Source organism: Emydura macquarii, unplaced genomic scaffold (genome assembly GCF_026122565.2).
Source record: "Emydura macquarii macquarii isolate MOO-44397 ecotype Brisbane River unplaced genomic scaffold, CSIRO-AGI_Emac_v2 contig_1230, whole genome shotgun sequence".
In the NCBI taxonomy this organism is placed as follows: domain Eukaryota; kingdom Metazoa; phylum Chordata; order Testudines; family Chelidae; genus Emydura; species Emydura macquarii.
In genome coordinates, this window is record NW_027131367.1 from 12051832 (window position 1) to 12079666 (window position 27835).

At 54.9% G+C, this 27835-nt stretch overlaps 1 protein-coding gene across 1 annotated transcript; it reads right to left on the reverse strand.

The window, feature by feature from the left end:
* Positions 1 to 2535: 2535 nt before the first annotated feature.
* Positions 2536 to 27593, reverse strand: XYLT2 (xylosyltransferase 2). Its single transcript, XM_067547493.1, has 11 exons — positions 27403 to 27593; positions 15358 to 15829; positions 14488 to 14663; positions 12436 to 12638; positions 11696 to 11776; positions 11139 to 11355; positions 8924 to 9100; positions 7870 to 8132; positions 7577 to 7772; positions 6276 to 6609; positions 2536 to 5256 (listed from the first exon to the last, which is right to left on the reverse strand). The coding sequence occupies exons 1-11, from the start codon at positions 27541 to 27543 to the stop codon at positions 4934 to 4936; spliced, it is 2583 nt and encodes an 860-aa protein (XP_067403594.1). The 5' UTR covers positions 27544 to 27593; the 3' UTR covers positions 2536 to 4933.
* Positions 27594 to 27835: the final 242 nt, after the last annotated feature.

The window sequence follows — 27835 nt, forward strand, 5'->3', positions numbered from 1 at the left end:
ACAGTGTTTGAGTTTCCCTCTTGCCTCTAGAAAAGGGTCCCTTTCTATTAGAATTCAGGCATCTTGGAAGGAGATGCTGGGTGTTGATTTTGTCTGAACTGTATCTACTCTGTAATCAGCACCTTTCACAAAAACAAAACACCTGTATTATTTTCCTCATGCTCACAGCAGCGTCTGGAGGTTTGTAAGATGCTCCTGTGGAAAATGAAAGAAGAGAAAGTAACACTGCTCCATTCCACGTCTTCAGGGAGTATTTCATATTTCTATTGCAAAGTAGCACTCAGAGGCCCCAGCAAGGAAAGAGGCTCCATTGTACTGTACATGTACAAACCCCAGATCCTCCCCACTGAAGCTCTTCCAGTCTAAAGCCAACAAGCAATATACAAAGAGCAGGAGGAAGATACAATCAAAGAGATGCATCTGCACTACAAAAATAAAGTGCCAATGTCCCCATCTGCCCTTCATTAGCCGGCTGATTTCTTAAAGGTATCCTGACAGCTTTGAGGCTGGTGGGCTTTGGAGAGGTAGGACCTGAAAGATCAGTTCAGGGAGAGCCTTCCACACATAAGTGGCAGCATGGATTAGAAATCTTCAAGTAACAAAGACAGCATGGGCCAGCAGACAGGGAACAGAAGTAGGACCCAGGAGACCTGGGATCTATTCCAGGCTTGCCCCTGACCTGCTATGTGAACTTTGCAAGTCACTTCACTTCCCTCTGCTTCTCCTCTCACCCTGTGTCTGTCTAGTTCGACAGTAAACTCTGGGAGTGGGGGCTGCTTGTACAAATCCACACTAACCCAATGGGGCTCTGCTCTTGGTTAAGGCTGCTCAGTGCTGCTGTAAACACAAATAATAAAAATGGTCACAGCACTGGAAGACAAAATCCACCCTGGTCTGCTTTTAAGTGTGAACATGGGCAGCATGTGTAAAGGGTAGCACTCTTGAATTAGTTTCCATTCAAAGCCAGGAAGGAAGACCACAGTACACAGGGCTGTGGCTACGCACAGAAAATCAACCAAGTATGTGGGGAAAAAACAGAGGCAGCTTTTGTTTAATGCATCTTGTGTTATTTGCCCGCTAGATGGGAATGGTCTCTGTGGTGCTGTTCCACAGGCTGCTTTCTGAATGCTTTGAAACCCTGTGGCATTTCCTCTATCAGCTGTCCTTAGACTCAGACTGTCAGATGGTTCTGACATAGTTCAAGGAGGCAGCCAGCTCTTTGCTCCCAGGGGTGTAAGAATGCACATGACGGCTAATAAAGAGGATCTGGATGTATTAATAGGCGCCAGCACCTCCCTTGGACCATCTCTACCTGCTCACAAACGTTCATGAATCAAGCCTCACCCCACAGTTGCAAGTGAAATATTGTCAGCAGCATTATTGCCATTCTACACTTGGGGAAACTGAGTCACTAACATGTGAAATGACCTGTACAAGGTCACAAGGAGTCTGTGTATGGCCCAGAATAAAACCCAATCGTCCCAGAGCCCTGCCAATACTCCTTCAACTCTCTGAATATGTATTGCGCTCTATTTTTATATAGTGCCTGTCACCACTGAATCTTATTATTAGGGAGCAAATGGAAGTAGGGAAACACTATATGGCATAACATCTCCATATCTGCTCCCCAGAGGCATTCTGGACCAGCAATTCTCATCCCACAGCTTCCAGAGCACCCAAGCTCACATGCAGTTTGCCTCCTGGGTTTGAGTCGGGCCTCAAGCAATGTCCTGACGCAGAAGCAGCAGTTGCCCAGGGTACAAAAGAGTAATCTTAGATTACTAGCGGTAAATATGCCCAATAGCCTGTGAAGGGATGTTCGATGGGGTGGGTTCTGAGTTACTAGAGAGAATTTTCTGGGCATCTGGCTAGTGAGTTTTGCCCACATGCTCAGGCTTTAACTGATCACCAGATTTGGGGTTGGGAAGGAATTTTCCACCAGGGCAGGTTGTCATAGGCCCTGGGAGTTTTTCGCCTTCCGCTGTAGCATGAGTTACGGGTCACTTGCTGGTGTATTCTGTGTACCTTATCGTTATTTGAGGAGTTCAATAACTCAGCCTTAGGTTAGGGTCTATTACAGGAGTGGGTGGGTGAAGTTCTGTGGCCTGAGTTGTGCAGGAGGTCAGACTAGATAATCATAATGTCCCTTCTGACCTTATAGTCTATGAGTCTAAAACAAATCCAAGGCAAACAGCACTGGGTGGATAGCAGGGAGAGCTGCAGAACGACACTTCTTGAAATGGGTGACAGATGCTGAAACTCCCTAACCAACACTCAGTGAGGTTCCAGTCTTTGATGAAGGCGTTAACAGAGGCTGTTGCGCAAAGTTGTTGCACACAGTTTCATTTTCTTCTGTGGCCCATGGCCCCAGTCAATAGAGAGAGTAGCTGTTAAAAAAAAAAGGGACTGAAACAGAGGAAGCAAGTGTCAGTCCCTCAAGGGATGCCCCAGGATGGATGAGCTGGTCTGGCTCTGCACATCTCAACAGGAACTGCGGCAGCATTTCCAGGAAACACCAGAAGAACAGAAACAAGGTGCCATAGAGATACAGCTATATTTGTGGTGGTGTTGCATATTTAAGACAACTTTACATAATGCTTCAGACACAAAGCTTTCAGCGTTACCTCTTTGGAACAGGTTCCAAGTCCTGCATCGTTTCTCCCACTTATTTCCTAGCACACCAGTTTACTTGTGAACACAGAACACGTTCCAGGACGAGTCCCTTCCCAGGCATAGTGCCATTGACTCAAGTGCCCAGCTACAAGCCAGGGAACAGAGGGGGTGAGGCATAGGCACAGGTGTAGTGTCAGTCCCCACTGGGATATTCCAGAGGGGACCTGAGGTCTGGAGAACCCCATTGGACTAAAGAAGGAACTCATCTTCCACCACGTCCCGTTCAGCACCATCCCCCTCACCCCACTTAAACCAGAGACGGGGAGATGATCAAGTTAAAAGCAGAAATGAACCTAGCTCATCCCCTCTGATCCAGACATGCCCCAGGTTTTGGAGAAACACAAGCGAGCCCTGGCTCTAGAATGGGTCAAATCAACACCCCACCCCCATCAGCACATCCCTGAATGCTGGGTAAGTTCATATCTGGATCAGAACTTTGAAAGTCAGGTTCATTCCCATTGAACAGCATCCACCCGCAGCTCCTTTGCAATGGCAGTACCTGACTCAGTCAGTCTGTGCGTCCTCTCTGCAGTTCAGTATGGCACACAAAGGCTTGCTCCTCGGCCAGAGAATTAATCTTGGACCATTTGCCTGGACAACTCGAAAACGACAAACCCCAGATCTTGTCATCACCATTCAACTGGGAGAATTCAAGAGGGGTCTCAGCTTTTTGGGACCCACCTGCCGAGACCAGCCCAGGGTTAGGAATCGAACCAAACAGGTTCAGGTTGTGACATTTCATGTGCAAGGGGGCCTTGCAGACAGGTTACATGGCGTGAATGTTGTGTGGGGAAGCCCAGTCCTCAAGCCTTGGAGGAGGTCTTCACCTAGGTGGCTTATAAGGCCCCCATCCCAGTAGTATCTGGGCAGCTTCTGAGGACTGGTCTCTAGGCCCCATGAAAGAGGGGGAAACTAGCACTTCTCTGCTTTAGTCACAGGCTTGAACGGGAAGGAAGTAGGGAGGGGCTGGGCAAAGCTGTTCGAACCCGTGGCTCTTCGCTGTGGAAGCTATGGCAGGTATGGGGAGAGGTTGGAGGTTTCTGCCAACCCAGGGGAAGGAAAGTGACACCGAGCCCAGGGACTGGGCTAACAGGATACAGCACTGAGCACCCGTCTGGGGAAGGAAAGATGCTTTATAGGGGCGGGAGGGTTAATTCATCCACTGAAGCAGCAGCCCTGGCTGGGCCTTTTTGGATGGGAGCAGTAAGTCCCAGTGCCCAGCCCCTGCAGCCGCTCTCCAAGCAGGTGGAGTCAACGGGGACCTATCAGACTTCAGCCTTTGAAGTAGGAGTGACCTGGGTGAGCCCGGCTCCATTCCCCATTCCCAGGCTCCAGCCATTGCATGAGAAACACCAGTCCGTGCGAACATTTGGCACAGTTGGCGGCTCCATTCCAGGGAGCCTTGGCACTCAGTTGCTAGAGAACCCGCCTGACACAGGGCCCTCGCCCAGGGACAGCAAGATTCGATTCCCAGCAGCCATCACAAGGAAATAAAACAACTCCCTCCCCCACCCTCCAGTACCACAGAGAGCCCAAAGTACATTCCAGTGGAGGGGAGATGAGTCACAGATTGCCTGGCCAGCGGGGCCCTTTGTCGCTATTGCACTTTGCTTCATATATATTTTTTATCTATATATTTATAAAAATACAAACTAAGGGGACAGGGTGGAGGGGGATGAGATGCAGGCATCAAGCCAGCAGCAGCTCCTCCAAGGACACGGGCAGGGTGGACTCGGACCCACTGAGTGGCAGCCCCTGCCTCTGGTGCTCCCCATGGACCCTTGTCCCCAGAGCTCTCTGCCAGCAATTGCTCAGGAATGTGGAAGATCAGCAGCAGGAGTCCTGATCCCGCAGAGATTCAGCCACGGATGGAGAGGGGGCAGGGCAGAGGACGTGCCGGGTTTAGCGCAGAGCCAGCGGATCACCCAGGTTCCCCCCGCCCGAACACCTGAGTCACACCTGCAGGGATTCAATAAATACACCGCTCCTCCAGCTGCCCTGATGGCGGGCACCCCGCAGGCTCTCTCTGGCCACTCAGTGCCCAGGAACTCCTGTTCTCGCACCTCTCCCCAAAATGAAATGGGAAAGTTTTTCCGCAGCCTGAAGGTTCCTCTCTCTCTCTTCCCCGAGTGAATAAGGTGCAATTTCACAGGACGACAGTCAAGAGAATCCCCCCCTGGGGGTGCGTGTGCGTTTCCCCCCCACGTCCGCCATGGGGGACGCTCCCTTGTTCCATTTGATCTGCCCCAGGCTGCCCCTGCTACCTTAGTCGCCCGTCAGCTTTGATGGGCCCCAGTTCTGATTTGGGGTCTGGGGAAAGCGAACTCCAGGAGGTTTTGCTGCAGGTTTCCAGAGAGAAGCAGCTGGAGGAGCCGCTCACGCAGACACCCGCCACCGACCAGAAGCTGCCGACGCCGCTGTCCGTCCAGTCCTCCAGCGCCTTGCCTGTCAGCTGCGTGTTGCGGAGAGCCTCCTTCTCCACCTCCTCCGAGCGCGGCAGGTTCAAAATCCCACTCAGGCCCTGGAAGCTTTGTTCCATGTACTCATTGCGGGGGGGACCAGCGTGTAACCAGCTGCTGTCATCTGGGCAAAAGGCAGAGGGAGGGAGAGGTGATTGACAGACAGACGGACACGGTCCCCAAAGACCTCCTCCCACCATCCCCTTCAACAGGGCAGAGAGGCACTCATCAACTCATCTCCTAATCCTCTCCCTGGCCCGTGCCTCACCCACATGGAGAAGAGAAGAGACCACCCCCAACACACGGCCAGATCCCGGGGGGAGTGGAGGGGCGGACTGAAGAGGCTCACAAGATGGCGCAGGGCATGCTAGGACCTGCAGTCTGAGGAAGCCACAGGTCACATGGCCGAGTTCTCCGGCCCACGTTTCCACTTGGCTTTTGTATGGAGCTGGTTGGTTTCCTCAACAACTGGATGGGCCATGGCTGCATGGAGAACTGGTCACGAGGGGGGTGGGGGAGAGGAAGAGTTGCCCCCTCCCCATGAAAACCAAACATTTCCCAGGTAAGAACTTTTCACAAAAACGGCCTTTTCTGTTGGGGACGGGCAATTTTCTGATGTCTAAAGGCAGCTCAAGCCAACGTGGATTCTGCAGGACCAAACCTTCTGCTGGCCTAAATGGCTGGAGCAAGCCTGACTTCATTTCCACCAGCAGAGAGAATGACTCTAGGTTTTCCCCCCGTGACAGGTGGCGAAGGCTCGATCCGTCACCAGGACGGCAGCTCAGCTCGCGGCCACACAGCCAGTTCCTGCGCGGCCAGCCAGGGGGCGAATCGACAGCGCGCGGACTTGCTGGGTAGAAATACCCCCGATGCACATTGCTAGGGCGCAGTGAAAGTCCCAGCAGGCAGCGTGGGGTGCTGCGGGGTTTTCGCTGCCCTCTAGAAGTGTCCACTGGCTGGCTGTGCAGTAACTCGCCATGTAGACAAATCCTAAGCTCCCAGCCCAGACCAACCCACCTGCAGCTGCTTGGTGGCCTGTGTGGAATAGGCCCAGTGGTTTTCAGTGGGCAAGGAAAAGCCACCAGGTACAATTGATCCCCGGAGGTGTCTGGCAGAAGGCAGCCACCCCCCGAGCCCCCTTACCTTTCCCGACAGGGAGTTTGCGGTTGAAGGTCTGTGGCACCACCAGGAACTGGTTCTCCCCGAGGGGCTCCCAGAACTGGAGGAGGCGGATGGTCCAGACACCGGGGCGTAGGGGCCGGTTGAGAGGGGGCTTGTACTGCGTGAACTCCACCTCCGCATCCACAGTGATGTCATAGGACGTGGCGATGACGTAGGTGGGGTCAATCCAAACCACGGTGGCGGTGAGGTTGGGCCCCCGGGACCATCTCTGCATGGCCACCGGCTCGTCGAAAGGCCCCATCAGGCCCCCGAAATTCCGGAAGATCCTCTCCTTGGGATCCCACTCCGTGCCCACCTGCAAGGGGAGGAAGGGAGGGCGAAGTCGGGCAGCAGGCTGCAGGTTAGGAGGCCCCGGCCACCTCTGTTTTTACATCACACTTCGAAGCATGTGCCCCCGGCCTGGCAGGAAAAGGCAACACGGTCTCTCGCCCACCAGACTGGGCTGGGTCACAGAGCGAGCAGGGCTTGAACATTCGGAGAAAACAGCCATGCTCGCAGCCCCGCCCCTCATGAAATGGGGTGTGTTGCCTCAGCCACCCTACCTAGGGCATTTCCCTTGCTGAGAGCCTGAGCGTAGGATGGCCCAGCCAATGGGTTTGGAGTGCCAGGTTGCATTCTCCTGCACCCTCCCTGGACAGCCTCCTATCGGCTCCAGCAGAGCTCCCCACAGGAAACCCCTGCTTACCCCTGCGCTGTTATCCCAGCCGCTCTCCCTGCCTGCCTTATAGGAGCTGGTGGCTGTAGAAATACACTTGCATAAGACAAAGGAACAAACTCAGAAATTCGGGCAGCGATAGCCCCAGAGCCTTCCCCAGGGGGCTTCAGCTCCTGCTGCTGCCCAAGAAGCCTTTTCCCAATTCCCTGGCTCAGTATTTCCACCCTGGAATCTTTCTTCTTCGTTCCCTTCCAGCGAGTCGCTCCCAAGTCCAATGCAGAACTGCCGGGCAAGGGCTTGACTTTCTAAAGAGGCAATCTCCAGTTGACCCCCGTCCCCGCCTCACTCACTGTTAATAGTCATACATTCAAAGGACCATGGTCATCTAGCCTGACCTCCTGTTTAACACAGGCCCTAGACAGAACTCCCCCAAATAATTCCTAGAGCAGATCTTTAAGAAAAATATCCCACCTTGATTTCAAAATTAAGATAAATCCAGGGTGGGCAAAGTTAGTGCAAGGGAAAATGGGGGAGCTGGAGGGTTCAGATAGCTCTGGAAAGGAGAGGGATTGCCACGGCTGTAGACGGGAGTGCACAGGTATCCTACCTCCAGGTTCTGTAATCGGTTAGTTTGTCCTCCGTGAGCTGCCAGCTTCAGAGCCCCTCGCAACATCAGCCACATCTCCAGAGACTCCACCTGCCCAGTCCCAGAGTTCTGCACCTCCTGCATCACCAGGTAACCCTGGAAACGGTCGTCGTAGAAATACAGGTGCACGCTGGATGGGAAGCCCTGGGCCTCAAATCTAGAGAGAAGACACCATTAGCATGCTCACAACCCCACAGTGCTGGGAGGTGACCCTACTACTCGGAATCCAGATCCGGGATCTCAGGATCTCCTACCTGCAGAGTTTCTCCGCCTTCTGTATCTGGGATGAGGTCACTTTCTGCAGCCCTAGCCTGGAGAAGGACGTGTACACAGTCAGGATGATATCACTGAGCCCGCTCAGCCCGTCCACACGGTCATAGACGTTCTCCCAATAGGCCTTGAGGGCTGGCGTGTCGGGTGGGTAGTTACCATAGAGGTGGGAGTCCAAGATCTCCAGAACTTCCTGATTCACCGTCGACTCAAACTTCCTGGCAAAGAACGTGGGTCTGGAGAGTTGCTGAAAAGAGACGGGCATTCCCGATTTCATTGGCAACCCACCGCTGCTAGAGCGGCAGAGACATTAACTAGAAGCTGACAAACAGCAGCAATCTCAACCAGTCAATTTCTACCGCACAAGCCAAGAGACAAGCAAAGAGTCAATGGCCTAAATCATGAATTAGATGAATGAAAATTCTTCCCAACTTAATCAATGAAAACGTTCCTCGAAGGGCAGATCAGTTTGTTTTCCAGAAATATTTGTAACTGGACGGTATATCTTGGAAAAGCCTATTACTGACAGGTCTTATTTGCATCACTTCGCTCACCAATTTAGGAGTCCACCAGTGAACTCCGCTGCCCCCCTGGAGCTCCAGGGAGGCTCTGTGTGAGTGCAGAGTTCTGCCTGAGTGGCTCAGATTGCAGGATCAGGACCTTCCATCACATCGAAGCAGGGTTTTAGTGCACAGTTAGCAGAGATTAACTGCAGTTGGGATGACTGCATGTGTTACTTCACACGCTCTCTGGCCTGTCCTGGTCAGCCTCACGTTTGCAAGGAGACAGATCAGCACCAGGTTTAACAACATTCCTCCTTATAGAAATTAAGGTTTAAAAAATGACTTTTTTGCTTAACCAAAGCCTATGGAGGAAGGCAAGAGGGACTGCTGCCCAAGCACTAGATCTGTATGGAGGGGAGGGAAGGAGATCTAGGACTGGGAAGGGAACTGCTTGTAAGACAAAAGAGGGGGGGGGGGTGAGAGGAGAGAAGCAGGCAGGGTGGAAAGAGACGGGGGAGAGGAGGGTCATTTTCACCTGTAGCCGCAGGAAGTCCTGAGGTTTGAAGTCATTGGGGGAGCACCCGCACCAGTCGACTATGTGTTTATATTGGCACTTACAGCCCAGCTTGCGGTTCCAGTTGGTCACCCGGAGGTTGTTGTCGACGAGGGTCTCGCAGGCATGGCTGTTCTCCAGGACGGTGTGGAAAAAGGACTGCGCAGACAGAGGAAAAGGCAGGACCCACAATGAGCAACGGAGCAAGCCCCGATGATGGAGATCACTGCTAGCCCGGCCCCCCTGCCCCCCCGCCCACCCCATTGTGCCTCATCCCAGCAGGAGGAGACTTCCAGCATCAGCTGTTTAAACAGACAGAGCTTTGCGGGTTTCAGTGGGACAAAAGCCTTTAATATTTCCTGTCTGCAAACCCCTGGGATTCCCAGCTGGCTCCCTCCTGTGATGGATCCAGGGGGTGGTCTGATTCTGAACACGCCTCAACTCGCTCGGCAGATTCCAGGCATGTGCCCCAGAACCAGCCCCTCACGCCCCTTCAGCTGCTCATATCTGTGGGTCTTTGCAACGAACAAAAGGTGGCTAGAGTTTTAAAACAGGGACTTAAAAAACCCGCCAAAAAACAGCACTTTCTCATTCAGCACGTCTGCTTGCTGTGGGTCCAATTCTCCCCTGCCCCACATGCTGTGCAGCCACAGACACCTGTGCAAAGGTCTTTGCAAAGGTCTCGATGGCTGCACAAGGGGAATCAGACCCTGGATGGCACATCACTGACCCAGACACGCCTTGGCTCCCGTTCGCCCCATGGAGCCAGCAAAGCTCCAGAAGAGCGAGCAAAGCTGGCGTCCATTAAGCCTCCAGAATCATCCCCAGAAAAGTCTGCAGAAGCTCCGCTTGCAGGGCCTTTATTCCCGGGGAGGGCGAAGAGGAAAAGGCAGAGCTGGAGCCAGCCTCTGCACAGGGTGCTGGCAGGCAGGAAAGTCAAAGCCAAAACACAAAGCAACTTTGGCTCTGCGGGGCAGCTCGCTGCTTTTGAGACATCGTTAGGAGACAGAAACGCAGAACCTGCCGACGGCAGCTCCACGGTCACTGGTCCAGCTGGGGCAGCTCCACATTAACTCAGCGCCATGAGAGCCACTGAGCAGGGGCTGGAGGCACCTAACACGTGTAACTGAGATGGGTCGGCAGCAGAGCCTGCCCTGCTCACCACCAGTGACAGCCTGTCACTTCCGCCAGGGCAGAGTGCCCCAGGGGTGAGCTTAGTGATGGGGAATGCAGCAGATTTCCAGCTCTGTGCTTGGCTGGGTCTCCCCAACTTCCGCCGTCCGTTCCCATCACACACCCTCCTCTATGCCTATCGCCGCTTCCACTCTCTCTCTCTCTCACACACGCACGCAAAGGACCTTCCAAGGGCAGGACATCAATGCAAAGCAGTTAGAGGGCTTTATCCTGCTGTCATTAAAGCCGCTGGCAGCTTTGACTTCATAGAATCATAGAAGATGAGGGTTGGAAGGGACCTCAGGAGATATCTAGTCCAATCCCTGCTCCAAGCAGGACCAACCCCAACTAAATCATCCCAGCCAGGGCTTTGTCAAGCCAGGCCTTAAAAACCTTTAAGGATTGAGATTCCACCAGCTCCCTAGGTAACCCATTCCTGTGCTTCATCACCCTCCTAGGGAAAAAGTTTTTTCTAATATCCAACCTAGACCTCCCCCAGTGCAACTTGAGACCATTGCTCCTAGTTCTGTCATCTGCCACCAAGAGCAGCCTAGCTCCATCCTCCCTGAAACCCCCTTTCAGGTGGCTGAAGGCCGCTATCAAATCCCCCCTCATTCTTCTCTTCTGCAGACTAAACAAGCCTAGTTCCCTCAATCTCTCCTCATAAATCATGTGCTCCAGCCTTCCGCTTGTTGCCCTCCGCTGGACTCTCTCCAATTTGTCCACATCCTTTCTGTAGTGGGGGGCCCAAAACTGGACACAATGCTCCCAATGAGGCCTCACCAGTCTGGAATCGAGGGGAATAATCACTTCCCTCAATCTGCTGGCAGTGCTCCTACTAATGCAGCCCAATGTGCTATTAGCCGTACTAGCAACCAGGGCAACGAGAATCGGATCGGGCCCCAAGGCAGGATAATTTTCCCGAGAGGAGGAACATGATACAACCGGGAGAGACTCAAATCCCTGCCGTGAAGCCAGCCCTGAGCCCCCCACCAGGCACGGGGCAACCTCCTCACCCACCCACCTCGGCTGGCAGAAGCGTGTAGGTATAGAACTGCCGCAGCTGGGACACCAGCTCATCCTCCGTGTAGACCACGTACTCCACGAAGCTCCGCGTCAGCGCGAACCAGTCCGAGCCACCATCCACCACGATGCCCTCGGGGATCTGCCGCTCCCCCAGCCGCCACATGTGGGAGTCGCACTCGTGGAAGAGGCGGTCCAGGCCCTGCTTCTTAATGAACCTGTGCAGAGATGGGGTGGAGTCAAGGGCGCGTGGTCTCTGGAGAGCCACCCAGGCCCGGCGGCGGAGAGGTCACCTCGCTAACAGGAGCGGGGGCATTTCCCAGGACGCCGTGACAAGGTCCAGGTTAACGGTGCAGAGGCAGATCCTCTACTCGCGTGACTCCGGGCAGCCCCATTAAAGCAAATGCTGATTTACACAGGGCTGCATGGAGATAGGACTTGTTCTCTCAGCTGCTTGGTCTCATTGTCCTAGTGCCCCCTTCTTTTCAGCTCTCACCCCCCATGCTGCCCCACCCCCAAGCTCATCTCCCAGCAGCTCTGCCTCCGCCCCCAGGTTACCTGGCGTTGTCTCGGCCGTGAGACTTCAGGAAGTTCTTATCGCGGTATTTGGACAGGAACGTCACCAGCTCCTCGTTGGTCCTGCAGGGAGCAGCGATATGAACGAGAGCACGTTAAGGGTGTGGGAACAGGAGCCGCCAGGGCTAAGTGCTTACACAGCCAGGCTGTGATCGCCACAGCCACCAGACACCGAGGTCAAAAGCTGGCGGACAGGCAGAGCTGCAAATCCGCCTTCTCGGCTGTCTGGCGCCTAATGAGGGCGAATAAGGGCAGAATGAGTTCGCATTTCCACTGCGCACTCAGAGGGCGAGGAACAGAACAGGATAAACTCCCAGCCAAGGTCCCGCTCTCCCGGCCAGACCCTCGGCTCTCCTGCAGAGGGGGATCAGGCCCGGAGCTGCCCTTGTCCCCTGGTCGCACTGTGCCCACAGCTGTCATTGGGCCTCCCCTCACCACACTTGGCCACCAGCTGGAGGGTCAGTGCAGACAGGCTCCCCGGACCCCCTTCTCCTCCCTCCCTTCTAGGGCATGTGGGTTCCGTCTGCACCCCTCTTTGCCCCTCAGCTCTCTCCTCCTTTCCACCTCCACTCCCAGCCAGCAGTGGCCATCTCCACTGTCTTCCGGGGGGAGATCCGGCGGGGAGCTGAGATTCCAGCTCCATGGTGCTACATCAGCAAACAGCTCCTTCCCTCCTGCCTCTCTTCCCCCGGCCCCGGAAACCCTCTCTCCCCGCTGCTGACCTGGTGGGGTAGTCAGTGGCACTCAGGTTGATGAAGTAGTCCCAGGGCCAGTCCGTCACCTCCAGCAGGTCCTTCATGCTGCTCAGATACATCTTCAGCAAGCTGGCGCCGCCCCAGATGGTGACCATGCGCCAGGGCGTGACCCGGATGTTGGGGTAGTGCTGGGCCAACTCCATGGCCTCGCGGTGCAGGTAGTTGGAGCGCTGCAAGGGCAGAGGCTGCAGCTCAGGAACTGTGTGTGCAACTGGGCTTTTCAGAGCACTGCCTCCCAGCAACGGTGGGACTCAGCTCTGTGCCGCCCAGTTACATGGGCCCTGATTCACTGGGGTGCTGAGCACCTAAAGCTCCCTCTGACGTCAACCAGAGCTAATCAGTGCCTTGGAGAATCACAGCATCCTCCTGCGAGAGCTTCACCAAGACGGGGGTGGGGCTACTGCCCCATTGTACAGGTGGGGAAACCGAGGCACACAGCGACTCAGTGACTTGCCCAAGATCTCACAGTGAATCAGCAACAGAGGCAGGAACAGAACTCAGGGGTCCCGGCTCCTGCTCTAAACACTACATACATTTTGCCTGCACGGTACTTCAGTCTTTTTTGCCTGGTACCCGGTGCCCCCCAGCCTGCCTTCATGATGAGTTTCTGTGCTGGCCCCTGCTAGTCCGCTGAGCCCTGCCTCCTACTCAGCTGGGCCTGCTCTAATCTGCAGTCACGCTTGGGGAGGCTCCGAATCTCAGCAGAGAGCTGGGCTGACAGCCCGCTGGGCTCACCCAGAAAGGCTCAGCCACTTCTTTGCTGCCAGGGCACCTTGGCCCCGCTCCGGAACCCGTCCTGCTGGGGGAGCCAAAGCCCCTCCGACAGGTCACGGAAGCAATTTGAGGAGGACAGAGATGCAACGCCGAGCAGAGCCAGGGCAGCAGTCATCCTGCAATAAGCCCCTTGTTCACGCAGATGACAATGGGCTCTTTTTGACAGCCCCTCTCCACTGGGCTGCTGGCAGCAGGGCTACAAGGCTGGGACACCACTGGGCGCCGGGGGCAATAAATCCCCCTGCAACACCTGCCGTTCTCGCCTGCCATCTCGGCTGCGTGCGCTAAGAGCTGAGCCACTCGGCTCACTTGTGGTTTACGAGCTATGGGACAGGGAGGCGTTTCGCCTCTGTCTCAGTGTTTTTGCATGAGAGTTGGACTTTGTCAGGGCCGGGGAGGGGAACCAGGAGGAGGAGGAAGGGAACGCTCGTTTTCTCTCCGGGATGGGGGAGGTGGAGAGTCCCCGAGAACTGTTGGCAACAATCCAGAAGGAGGGATCGTTAGAGAGCAAAGGCCAGGGAGGTTTGGGGCGGGGCGTCTGCTGCAGGCTCACTGGGGCGGGCGAGGTGGAATGTGCCCTGTAGGAGCAGAAACCTCTGGGGTGACAGGACACCCGGGGGGGGGGGGGGGGGGGGGGGGGGCAAGAGAACATAGCCAGACCTTCCTCTCCTGCAACGTCCATGGCACCGTGCCCCCCAGCACAGCGCGTTACTGACACAGCCCTCCCTGCCAAACCTTCCATCTCTCCCCTCCCCACGCTGCCTTCTGTGCTGCCTCCAGTGCCCATCTCCCCACCCCACCCCCTCCTGCACAACTGCTGCCCTACAGCCAGGATTCTTTGCCCCGGCACCCAATTGCTTCCCTCTCTCCCTCCTGCCATGCCACTCGCTCACCCATCACCATAGCCCGAACACGCCTGCGGGCGCCATGCGTGACCCACGCTAACACAGCGGGGCTCTCTGTCCCCCTCTACTGGCTAGACTATGTACAGCGGCTTACCCTGCTCTGCCACCTAGCTAATGGAGTGGATCCTTTAGCTCCAACAGCAGCGCCTCGTGCTTTCAGACCCTGAAGTCCAAGGTTCGGGTCCCTGCAGACGATCCAGCCAGGGGCATCGTTACAATTGCCTCCTGCCTACCTCAGGCACGTCCTCCACTGACTCCACAGCTACTACAGCCTCCACGGCTGCGTGACCTTTTGCGAAGCTCCCCTCCCCCCGCCTCCACACCCCCCCCCATCTCCTACCTTGTCGACGTGGATGTAGAAGAAGTGTTGCTGGTGGTACACAGCCTTGATGAGCCGCTTCAGCTGGCGGATGGCCCTCCCGTGAACGACCAGCACGTACGCGATCCGCACCGGCTTGCTCGCAGAGGTCTGGTGCATCCTGCTCTCGTCCCACTGGATCACGGGGCTGACTTTCCCTGCGGGACAGAGAGCAGATGCACACCGGGCTCAGCTCACCCTCTCCCTGGGAGAGGGAGGGAAGCGGCCATCACTCCAGCTCCCTCTGCCCGCTGTTCTCCCAGGGCAGCACAGAGTTCTCTTACTGCTCAGCCCCCGAGCTGCAGCATTCCCAACCTAGGGCTGCAAATTCATCTTGCCACAAGCCCCAGGGACACACCTGACCGCAAGAAGAGCAGACTGCAATCACCCCCATCTCCACTACAAGAGGGGGGCTCGGAGGACTATAAATCCCGCCATCCGCCAGGGCCAGGACACTGACTAAGTACAAAATGCACGCCGGGATGCATCATCTCCATGGGACAATCTTCTCGATTAACAATGGGGGAGGGGGCCCAAGGCAGGAACATTGGGGGCCGCATCTGTGATTTTCCGTTGCATCCCTGCAGTTGCGAGCGAACCCACCCGGAGAAACTAGCCTCGCTGAGGAGGGAGGTTCCTTAGGCTAACAGGCTGGCATAGCTTTGATCGGATTATCTCTGCCTCCTTAATCCAGGCATTCGTCGCAGGCAAGGGGCAGCCGATGCACATGGTGCATGGCAGGACGTTCGGCTCTCCCCCCCCGCACCAGATTCAGGGCAACGATGGGCTGGGGCGCACTAACAGGGCGTCTTTCCGAGGCCCAGGCTGTTCTGGGAGCTCGGAGAGACTCACCTGACAGCTGGCAGTGCCGGGGCACGGCCCGGGGCATCAGGTTCCCTGCCTGGTGCAGGCACACCACGTTGGCAATCTCCTGCTGGCACTGCTTGGTGACGGCCCGCGTCAGCGCCGAGAGGGCGTCTTTGCCCGTGATCTCACACTTGGGGGTGAAGCTGTTCTCGGTGGGCTGGGGAGCCCCCTCCACGCTGCCCGTGTCGCCGTGCTGGAAGACGGCCAACTGGGCCTCCCCATGCAGGTCCGTCAAGTTCCTCCGGCTCAAGGAGTCCAGCGCCACGGGGAGCCTTCGCCCGGGTTTGTGTTTCACGGTGACGGCTCTCACCACCTTCGCCACCAGCACGCCAGGGCCTTCCGGGCGGCCCTTCCACCGCCCGTGCTTTCGGTTCACACTGCCCCGCCGACCGGCCGAGCTGTCCGAATCTTTGGAGCCTTCGCTGTTTTCGGGCAGCCTGGCCTTTTTTTGCCGTCCCTGCTCCAAGTTTGATCAGACACAAAAGGAAGGGAAACGTTAACTTGTGCATCCCGAAATCTCTCCCCACGCACGCTTGCAACAGCCTCGTTATCATTAGCAGCAGCTCCCCCGGCCATACAGCCTTCCGCCCCAGCACAGGCTACAGACACTCGCTTATCTAACCCCTCTGCAAGGGAGTGAATACTGTCCAGTCCCACTGATACACAGGGGAACGGAGGCACGGCTACACTGACTTCTGCCAGGAGCCCTACACAACCGAGGGATGGTTGTGCTGGGAATGGGGGGAGAAGGAGGGAGACAATCAATCGCGACCTTGAGATAAAGCTCTAGGACAGCCAAGGATAAGTGACAGGCCGGAGGTCACAAAGCAAGTCAGTAGCAGAACTGGGAACAGAATTCCAGAGCCCCAACAGCCAGTGTCCTGCTCTCGTTATTAGAATTATGAGGTGCCATGGGAACACTAGGGTACATCTCCACTGACTCTACTTAGAGCCAGGTTTGAGCCCAACCTCCCCTAGCGTCCACATACAAATCAGTCTGACTCGGGCCAGCAAGTCCTCAGGACCTGGGTCCTAGGACCCACCAAGGGGAGTGGCGCTGAGACCTGAGTCCAAGCCCTGTCGTTCTGCAGTGTGGACGCAGCTGCAGTTGCACACCCGAGTCAGAAGATCTGCATAGTGCAGCGTGGACGCAAGGGCAAGGTCTGGGGTCCCACACCCAAGCCCAGGTTTACGACGCAGTGTGGATGCTCTAGCACGGGCCTGGAAACACCAACTCAACAAGTGTGGGTCCCACAGATCTGGGTTTACAGTGCAGTGCAGACATACCCCTAAAGGCCTCAGCTGGGATCAGGGCCCCTCTTGTGCTAGGTGCTGTACACATGCTCAGGGCTGGCCTACGCACACTACCAATGTGCAGCAGTGCCGCTGGAGCGTCTCTGAGGCAGATGCTCTCAGACGACGGGAGAGCACTCTCCCATGGGCTGAGTAACTCCAGCTGAGTGACGCCATTAGACTGAAGTGTGCAGTGTAGACCTGCCCTCAGCGAGGAGGAGAAGAGCTTACAAAGGAGATACTATTATCCCCACTGTACAAATGGGGACTGGAGGCACAGAGGCTTGGGAGTCTGTGGCAGAGCCGGGAACACAACCCAGATCTCTCGGGTCCCAGCTGAAGACTTTAACCACAAGCCCTTCCTTCCTCTCCAAGCACTAAGAGCAACAGAACTTTGCACATAAATAGCAATTGCATTTTCCATGTGCCGTACAAACATTAAACCCCCCTCACAATCTCCTCGGGAGGCGGGGACCAGGGAAGGCAGGCATTCAGGAACCGCTGTGCTGGACGCACTATAAATACATTGTGGTCTCAGAGCTGGCGTGCAGGGCTGGGAGCCAGCAGGCATGGATTTTATTCCTAGCTAACACAACTACTGACTTCCAGGGGGCCTCAGGCAAGTCAACTCTCACTGTGCCTCAGTTTCCTCATTTCTTACATGAAATCAGATGAAGGATTCTAACCACCAGAAGAGTGAAGTCTGGAACAACCTTCCCAGCAGACTAGCAGGGGCAAAAATCCTTGTTTCAAGACTGAGATTGGTAAATGTCTAGAGGGGATGATACGACAAGATTGTCTACAACGGCAGAGGGTCCATCCGTGACTGCTATTAGCAGGTATCTCCAGCAGCCGGAGAGGAGACACTAGATGGGTCTACTACAGGAGTGGCTGGATGAGGTTCTGTGGCCTGCAACGTCCAGGAGGTCAGACTAGATGATTACGATGGTCCCTTCTGGCCTTAAAGTCCATGAGTCTACATGGGGATAATGCTAGTTACATGCCTCACAAGAGGGGCTGGGAGGCCACCCTCGCCAAATGCACAGTGAGATCCCAGGTACAAAGCCCTGTCAAAGGGTTGTTATTCTACTCGTGGAAAAGGGCCAGGTACTTGATCTCTGTGTCTAAGGTCACACAGTGCGTCCATGCTAGATTAGCACCCATGTGCTTTAATCAATCACACTCCCTTCAGAAGCTCTGGTGCACAGAAGCTAGTCTGTGAGCTGGGATCTGGGAGTTTGAAAGGGAGCTGGGATCTCCCGCTGCTTTGAAAATCCCCTCAGCAAGCTCTGCCAAGGAGCCAAGCTGATGAGTAATGGAATCGGTTAATTACCCGGAGTTATTTCGGCCAGGCCGGTTGATTAGCAGACACCGTTTAGCCTTGGGGAGAGGAGGGCATCGCTCCCGGATGCTGGTGAAGTTTGGTGGTGAAAACGGGAGGGGGCTGCATGGTTGTGAAGCCAGAACCACGGCAATCTCTCTGCTTTGCCATATTAGCCATTGCCAGAGACAGGAACCAAACTAGACGCCCATTGGCCATTCTCCAGTGAATGCTAAAGCAGCAGGAGAGTGCAGGGGCCGTCAGGTCTCGACAGCTGTACAGCATTTGAAGGCCGGGGGCCAACCATGGGGCAAAGTGAAGGGATGTTGGTGCAGGGTGCAGACAGGAGAAACGCCTCTGGCAGCAACGCTTCTTGTGCTGAGGAAATGACCAAGTCTGAATAAAACAGAACAACTGCGGGTGTAACAGCGAGAGAACGTGGGCGAATCAGACCTCCCAAGGCTCCACCACTGAGCTCGGAGGTGCTGGGGGAGTCACAGCTAGTCATTGGACACGCTTTCCTAGGCTCCCGCAGACAAAGGAGCATTGCTGATGCCCTTTGCTGAAACGCTCTGAAGCCTGCAGTGCCTGGACAATGCCTCAAGTCCACCCTAACAGCAGCTGTCCCGGCATTTGACAAGCATCGATTGTTTCACCTGACAGTCAGATCAGCTCAGGTCTGGCTGATAAGGGCACGGACAGGCAGGCTGAAGTGCTGCAGCTGCCCCAGTTCAGCCAGTCCTCCACGTGCAACCCCACACGGCACTGCTTTGCATTTGAAAATTACCCCAAAGCCGCATCTCCCACCAACAGCGCTGGGCACTATGGGACAGGTACCTCCAGAGACCCAGACTACAGTAGGGCAGCCCCCGTCAGAGGGCGTGCTGTGCGGGAAGAGCATCGCTGAGCCGACACACTGGTTCATCACCAGGGCGAGGGACTGAACAGATGCAAGCGGTGTCCTTCAACAGCCTCCTTACTCGGCGCAGACGCTGGGAAGTGCCAACCCGAGACAGACCAGGGTGCACAAAGGTGGGGGCTTGGAAACCCATGCAGCTTCCAGGCCCTGGCTGTGCACACATCCGTTCCCAGGTCAGCTGAAATACAGAGCCGATGTCCCGCTTGGATCAACAAACCGCTTCGTTTAACGACGCAGCTCTGTGAGCGGGGCTGCTCCCCCGCCACGCAGGGATCAGCCGGCTAGCTGAAGATCGGAGGTGCTGTTCTAACATGCATCTCTTGGCCATGCTCCTTCCGCGAGACCAGCGTGAGCAAGGCTGAAAACGTCCCCTTCTTCCACTCCAAGCCCGTATCGCAGAGAGCCCAGAACGGGCAGAGAGAGCTGTGCGTTAGTCACCTCACAGGCCCATCTGCTCAGGGAGTCAGAAACCTGTTTTCTCTGCATAAGAGTCACAGGAGCAGAGAGAGATTACAAGTGAAGAGCAAATCCATCCCACGTTCTAGAGCTGGCGCTCCGGCAGGATTGCCCGTGGGCTTCCAGGAGGCCAGAGAAAACGTTGGCACCCAGCAAGCAGGGCAGGAGACACACCTGGAACTGGGCGGGGATGAAGGCAAGGCAGAGGAATGCGTGCAGGGCAGGTTGCAGAACTTCTTGCCCAGACTGGCTTTAATTTTCCTTTTCCCCTTCAAGGCATCAGGAGCAAAGTCATTCTGTTTACTCTGAGATTTCAACTCCCCGCAGCATCTGTGGAAACGTCTCTGTTTCCAGCCATGCTCCCTTCACTCTCCCACACCCCGGCCCTCGCTATCACTTTCCGACCCATGACATCCTTCAGGACGAAACTGTCTTTCGTATCATGCAAACCGGAGCTCTCGTGACACGGCGGGGAGGGGAGACGTTGCTGAGACAAGTGTCCACTGCTCTCCTCACTTCTCCCTCTTCTCCTCCCGGGCTCGAAGCACCGACCTCACGAAATGCCACCACATAGTTCCAGTCGGATTCATCCCTCCCAGAAGGAGCCTGTGGTCTGGCCCCTGGCTGACAGAGCGTGCCCAGCTCCCCTTCCCAATAGCAGGAAGAGGAGGAAATACCCCTGTCCTTCCTCCAGCTGCCAGTTAATGAACTCAGCAGACTCTAATTACTGAACCATACTGAAGTAATCCCTCCACCCCAGCCAGCAAGCAAAAAGGACGAGAATTACTCCGGTTACATCACTCAGCTGTACTTAAAACTTCTGCAGCATATTTGGCGAGGTTCCCAGGAGAATGAGCTCCTTGTTTATCTGCCCCATCTCCACCGGGCAGCAACTTCTAGAGCTTGCCAGTAGGTCATTCTCCTGTTATCTCCCCTACCTGTTGGATCTAGATTTCCTCCTCAACACCCAAGCCCACCTCACCGCAGTGTAAATGAGCAGAGAGCTTGGTGCTGGGACATACCACGACCCATGCTACCAGTGAGATCAGTACAATGAAAGCGCTGACAAAGGGACGGTCTCTCGGGCACGTTTCTAACACATTCCTCACCCAGGTATATACATGCTCCCTTCAAAATCCTGCGTGGCATGGAAACTGCCCACAAGGGACTCTCCTCCGCTTCTGCAGAGCGGCACAAAGATACCGCAGTGGAGAAATGATTTAGGAAATAAATATCTTGTTGCAACTTGTTACTTCAAAGGATTGATTTTCCTTTTCTCATTCCCTTCTGATCATCATCTGCGTATGGGGGAATAGCAAAAGGGATAATCACTCTGCTCCACCTCTCCCCTTTGTCTGGCTAGCCTATTTGCATTGTAAGCGCTTTGGGGCTGGATTCTCTCTTAATATCTGTATGTGCAGCACCTGGCACAACAGAGCCCTGATCTCAGGTTGGGCCTCTAGACACTCCTGCAATCTAATAAGAATTACAGCTCCTGACAAGTCCTGATATCGGTAGCACAACTAATTTGTGCCCCTCCTTCTTCTGGATCGGCCTGTTTTGAAACACGTATCCCCATGATACAACCTATTATTAGATGAGGATTGGAGATCCATCACAGAAGACATTTACTAGCCCAGGCACACCTGCTCTATTCACCTTCCAGAACCTTCACCAGACCCATGTTCCTCATGGGGGGTTCTGGCGGCAGAACAAGTTGCTTATGGTAAGACCAGGGGAGCAATTCAACTCTGCTCCTCATTTCTTCAAGGAGTTCACAAATACGTCACTTCCGTTGAGAATGGCTGCTAGCTTCTGATGCAGAAATGTTTGTAGAAAGGGCCTTTTGCGTTTTTATAATGAAAGGAAAATGGCCCTCTCGGCAAATCATCTGCAAACTCATTTCCTCACCTGGATTACGAACATCACCACGATTTAAAGTAATTTTTATTTTCAAATCCAAAATTTACTTTTCAGCACGGATGCCAACTGTTTTAATTTTATTTTCTGCTTTTCCTTCAGTTTGGGCAATGAAATCAGGACTGATCCATTTTGCTTTCTAAGTATCCTGTGATGTCACTGCATTTGGGTTGCAGTCATTGTGGGGGAAGGATAAAATACAAACGGGGGCAGGGAGCGTTCATTAAAGAACTAAAATCCTATGCTGAAATTTTTCAAAGCTGCCTGGGACATTTGGAAACCCAATTCCCATTTATTTATGCAACTCTGAACCTCTAAATCTTATACCTAAAATGGACTCAGGTGCGTCTCTTTAGCAGCAAGCTCTTTGGAGAAGATCCATGCAACCGTTTGAGGTGCACCGACAGAGAAGGACATTTTAGAGCAGGGGTTCACACAGCACAGTTTGTGCTGGTCTCAGAGTGTGGCCACCAACTCCTGCTCCGGGGCCACACTGACACTTTTCCCTAAAATACCTAATTAAATTTAGGAAAAACAAATAAATATGCACATATACACGTCCAACTCATTGTAATTTATTTATGTAGGGTGTTTTGTTTTTTTCAGATCAAACAACAAAAATAATGTCCAGTTGTCTCTATTCTTTGCTGGACCCAAACAGAACAGAAACACAAATAAGGGGCTTTGCGTGTTCTTGTCTTTTGTTGTTGTTTCTTTTGCGTGCTCTTCCCCCCCCCCCCCTTTTTTTTTTTTTTTTAAAAGACTTGCTAGTTAGTAAGTCTGCTGCTGTGAAGTGTTTGTTAATATCACTTTTCACATCAGCTGGCTAGCTGAGAGGCAGTGAAAAGGGATATTAACAAGCACTTCTCACAGCAGCAGACTTAGGCCAGCTGGGGGACAAATTAAGGCCTGGATGGGGAGGTAGTGGGGAGCTAGGGGAAATGGGGGCATAGATGGGGGCTGAGGGAGGCAGCAGGGGTCAGGGACAAAGGGGGAGTGGTGAGTCCCAGGTCCGGGGCTGGAGCCCAGAGCCCTACAGATGGAGATTGGCACCCTGCAACCACAGCCTGGGGCCGGAGGACACAGCAGGGGCCAGGAGTGATGGGGGAGGTGAGCCTGAGGCCAGCATCTGCTAGTGCATGGCCAAAGCCTGGAGACGGAGACAGCAGGGGGACAGAGGAGATGGGGGGAGTGGTGAGCTGGGGCCAGTGCCTGCTGCACACAGCCGGAGCCCAGGACCCAAGCCTGAAGTCCTGCGACTGGGGGACTGACCCTGCCGCCCTAGGGCTGAAGCCGGAAGCCCAAGCCCTACCACCCCCAGGACGGCAGGGAACTCACACGGGCTGCCTGCTCCTCCAGCGTTTGTGGCTCCAGAGGGGGGCAGGAGGAGGACCTGGGGAAGGGGCCGCTGCTTTGCCCCCCTCCCCCAATCACCACCCAGGAGGCTGTGGCTGCAAGAAAAGGCCCATCAGCCACACGCCGTCACCGTGGCCACTTTTGAGAAACGCTGTTTCAGGGGCAGCTTTTCCAGATCTCACCGTGCTGGGTGTGATACGAACGCCCAGGTTAGTCACAGCCTCTAACCATCGGGACTGAGGAGCATCAAGCCAAGAGGGAAGATTAAATAAATGAATCAGACATAATGGACCTTTCCCAAATCACAATTCCTCCTCCGCATTTACAAGGCTATTCTGTGGCTTACCCAAGCTTTCCACACATTCAAATCTGATCTAGCCTAAAGGGGCCACCCTGCCATCGCGCTGTGTACACACAGTCCCCAGCAAACGCGATGGGAAATGCTGTATGTGCATTCACGGGCAGACTGTGACTTTAAGGGTAATACTTCAGCTGCATTTGAACTGCAATTTGGAGGAATCCCAACTAAATATAATAATCCAGAGAGCTGTGTGATGCCCATAGAAGGATACATACTTGAGAGGCCTGGATGCTCAGTGGGTGGGGAACGGGACGGGGAGCCTTAAAGGGAATCAGAATAGGGTACACAGCTTCTCATCTGTAAGTCACCAGTTTGTACATAGCCCAGGCTGTTCAGGAGCTCGTGTGAAAGGAGCTCGCCTTGGCCCAGTTCCTAGCAGACAGATACCCACATCAGGACAGTCGTCACTGCAATCCCCGGTGGCTAGCCCCTGCACAGAAACCCAAGGACTGCACATGCTATGGAGGCTGAGTTAACTTTTCAGGTTACAGGTGTTCCCACCAGGGGTGAACACAGGCAAGGTGACATGGAGGAAGCTGTCACTGCTGCTTTCAGTGCTGTACAGTACCCGATCTGCGGACAGAGAGCCCCACGGCGCCCAGAGCTGTCAAACCAGCGCCTTCCATGAGCACGGCAAGTCTCAAAGAGAGAACCATATGGGTCTGCAGGATGCTGCGTGCCTGACCTGCAGGTCAAGACCTTGATCCTTGCTAACAGGGCATTCACACACAAAGGAGATCAGATTCCAGCTGTAAGCACAGAGGAAGAACCCTGTAATCTCAAGAAGGATTTGGACAGTGGCTCTCCACTGGACAGTGGACGCTGAGGTGGCCTGTCCAGGAACTGGAAACAGGTGGCACAATTGTGATAGGATTTTAGATGCTGCCTGTCTGAAGGGCAATGCATGATGGTCCTTTTATCTTCCCTGCCTTTAACCTCAGCCCTACTATGCAGGCTGAGAGCGAGAAACCAGCCAAAATGAAGCCAATTTTAGGGTGGGCCTACCCCCGTCAGCAAGCAGTTCTGATGGCAGGACTGGACCTGTGAACAAACAGATTCAGCAAAGGCCAGCGATCTTGTTCAGTTTGTATGTTAAGTCTCCAGCTGAAGCCTCCCTCATGTTCTGTATTTAGAGCCTCCCTGTGTGACACTTTCTCTGAAAACCAGAGCAAAAAGAGCTGGGAAGGAAGGAGAGAGGAAACAGACATCAGGGGAAGCTTCCTGCCAGAAGAACCACAGCTATAAGCAGCTGCTTTGAGAGCAGCTAGATGGCACAGTGGGTAAACTCAGACTCATTTGGGGGGGACATTGGTTCACATTTGGCCTTTGGCTGCAATAACAGCAGAGCCGTCCTTGCAGCCTTCTGCAGAAACTCCAGCCAAATGCAATGACCCCTGAGGAAAAGGACAAGGCTGCCTCAAGTGACCAAAAGCTCCAGATGGTCCATGGCATTTTACGGGCTACTGTCAGCCTTTGAGTCTCCAAAGCAGAGTACAACTGGTTCACTGCAGAGGTGGGCAGGGCCTGCAATACTGGGACAGAACGTTCATTAGCGAGGGGGGAGCGAAAACTGAACCAGCAACTAGAAGGATCCACACTCTCCAAGTCCTTCACGTCTGCAAAATTGGCTGGTAATCCTAGCACAGGATCTCCGGGAAACCTTCTGTCGCTTCCAAATTTGACAGAAATACCTTGGTATTCTGGCTCCTCCCATTCCAGCCACAGTCAGGAAGAGCAGAGGTGGGTGAAAGTGAAAAGCTAGTTTTTAAGAGAAGTTAACTGAACTCCTCTGGAACTTGCTAGCAGGTTCAGGTTTTGAGCAAAGGCTCAGGATGGCTTTTGCTTCCTCTGTGCCCTAATGCCCATAACATCAGACCAACAAGCAGACTACAACTCACATTTCCAGACAAGATGATCCGGAGCATCGGCAAAACCTGCCAATTTCCCAGTCTGATTTTGGGAAGGGCTGTATGGGAATCAGGTAAATTCCAACCAAGTTTAAAAGCCAAGAGAAGAGGCTTCTGGAAGGAATGGTGAGTAAACACTTCTTTCTGAAGAAGGGCACAAGACTGACAGACACAGTTATGTTAACACTAGGGAGTTCTCAGAGTGCTTCACAAACATTAACTGGCTAAGAAGAGAGCAAGTCGTAGAGCCAGGTCTGCAGGTCAGGAATTCCTGGCTCCTAATTCTGTCCCAGTCTCTCTCCCCCACACTGCCTCCCATGGCCCACAATGTCTTAGTATCATGGGAGGTTTTTCCTTTCACCAACATTTATTCCATAGCTTCAATGGAGTCTTTTGGGGCCTTAAGGGCTGCAGAAGCCACTTGGTTTTCTGGCACATGGCAATGATAATGCATGGTAGGTGCAGCACAAGAAGGGGGTCTCATTTCCCATCCAGCCACCCATCAAACCAACCAGCATCACTCACAACAGTGCACACACGGCTAGAAGTGAGATTTGCTGGGAGTGTGGCAATTTTAGGCCAGGTTTACCTTCCAAAAATACTTTACTCCCTGCATCTCTCATGTTACATCCCAGATCCCGCAACTATTCCTGCCTCTCTACCCAGTGCCCAAGGGCAGCTGACCACATCTTTGCTAGTCCCGTGAAAAATTGGGGAATCCTGGAAAACTTCCCCATCCCTATCATCCCACCAAGCACCAGAAAAGGCATGAAATCCATTCCATAAAGAAAAGGTGGAATCCTAATGCCCCACAGATATCACAACTTTCTAATTTCAGCTACCCCCAGAATGCGGATATATTGTAATACAACAGCAGTGTGCACCCATGTTCCCCAGCTCAAACCTTCCACCCTTGTCGCACAATCCGATTCATCAGCCTGCCCTCCCTCAAATCTCCCCCAGCCCAGATCTTACCACTAACTCATAGTATATGGTCCCCCCCCCAATGAATTCAGTACTTGTAAATGGTGCTGGATTGACAGGTCTGGACAGAGAGCCTCTAATCAGCTGTAGAACAGGAACACAACAGACAACACAAGTACAAGCACTTCCTTATGCTGACCCAGATATGCTTCAGTCGTGTGTCCAACGGGGGAAGAGGTCGGTTAAGTCTCTATGGCCCATACAGTTCTGGGCTTCTCAACTGAGACGGCCAGCGAGGGTCTCAGCTGTCAGGCAGACCTGGGGCCATGAGAAACTGCGCCGAGACCATCAACTCAATCACAGATGTCTGACAGAAATGGCATTTTGTCACTACTGACCTGAACTGGGTTTGACCAGATATAGCAGGCAGAGCCATAGTCTACATGCCTGTAATAAACAGACCCATATGAATGAGTGCCCTACAGGATGAGACAATATGGTCCAGGGATCTGGTTTCTATTCCCTGCCAGCTCAGTAGGTGACCTTGGGCAAACCACTTCACCTGCCCTTGCCTCGACGTCCCCATATGTAAAAAGGGGACGAGGAGGCTTACTCGGCTTCGTAAAGTACTCTGAACATTTCAGATGAAGGGCAACATGTAATTCAAGGCATCATTATGCCACCGTGATGCATACAAATATTCCGCCCCAGACCAGCCTCTCAGAACAAGATTCCTGGTGAACGTTCCCCTTGCTTCGGAAAGGCAGGATGCCAAGGAATGGTCCGTTAACAACCCCGGTCTCACAGCAGAGCCCTGAATCCGGACAGTCTCGCTGCACCTGATCCTCCATCTATATGGCAACATAGGGGAATACTGCTCTGGAGATCCGACCTCCTCAGTCTGAACTCACTGGAACCTCCCCCAGATCCCACGCACCCTGACACACGCCCTCCGCCGGACTCCCACTCCAGGCCAGGCCCTACTCCCTTACCCCAACTCACTACAGCACCCCCCAGATCCACACACGCAGCAGCAACAACACCCCATCTACCCCCGTCCAGACCGAATGCACCACCACAGCAAGCGTCCAGGTCAGACACCCCAGCCCCGAGCGCGCCCTCCACACCCCACGGCCGAGCTCCCGGACCCCGAGACGCTGCAGTCCCCCCGCCCCACCCCGAGATCAGACCCTCCCTCGCCGAACACTTTACAGCCCCCATTTCCAGGTCCGACCCCCGGGGAGGGGGGGGGCTCCAAATGCTCTGCCATCACCCGCCCCCTGGGACCGTCACCCCAGGCCCGAACCGACCGCAGCCCCCCAACCCCTCACGCACGGTCCCCCCCCAAGCAGCCCCCCAACCCCTCACGCACGCCCCCCCAGCAGATACCCCAGAGCCCAATGCACCATCTCCTCCCAGCAGCCCCCCCACCAGCGCCTAACGCGCTGTAACACCCCCCACCACCTCCTCGGGCCCCGATTCATCGCACCCCGCAGCGGCCCCCGCTCCCCGCGGCTGCGCCCCCTTCCCCCGCCCGGCAGCGCCCCGCTCCCCCCCCGGCTGCGCCCCGTACCGCCCCGCGCTCGTCCTCCTCCAGGCTGCTGAAGCTCCACACCACCAGGCCCTGGATCAGCAGGATGGCCAGCGCGCTGGCGATGGCCAGCTTGTAGCGGCGGGCCAGCTTCTGCACCCGGGCGCTCGCCACCATCTTCATTCCGGCCGGGCGCCGCGGCGGGGGCGCGCCAGCCAGCCAGCCCTGCAGACGCGCGGGCACGAGCGCACGCACGGCGGCGGCCCGCGGGAACGCGCACGCAGGGGGAGGGGCTGTGATCCCCCCCAGGCCTGAGCGGGGCGGGCTAGGGCAGTCCTGGTGCTGCACGGGAGCGGGCGGTGGGGGGAGGGGAGAATGCAGCTGGCCCGGTGGATGCACCGTGTCCCGGGTGGAGCCAGCCCCCGCCCCGCTCCCACAGAGGCTCCACGGCTCAGTCACAGCCGAGTCCCCGGCT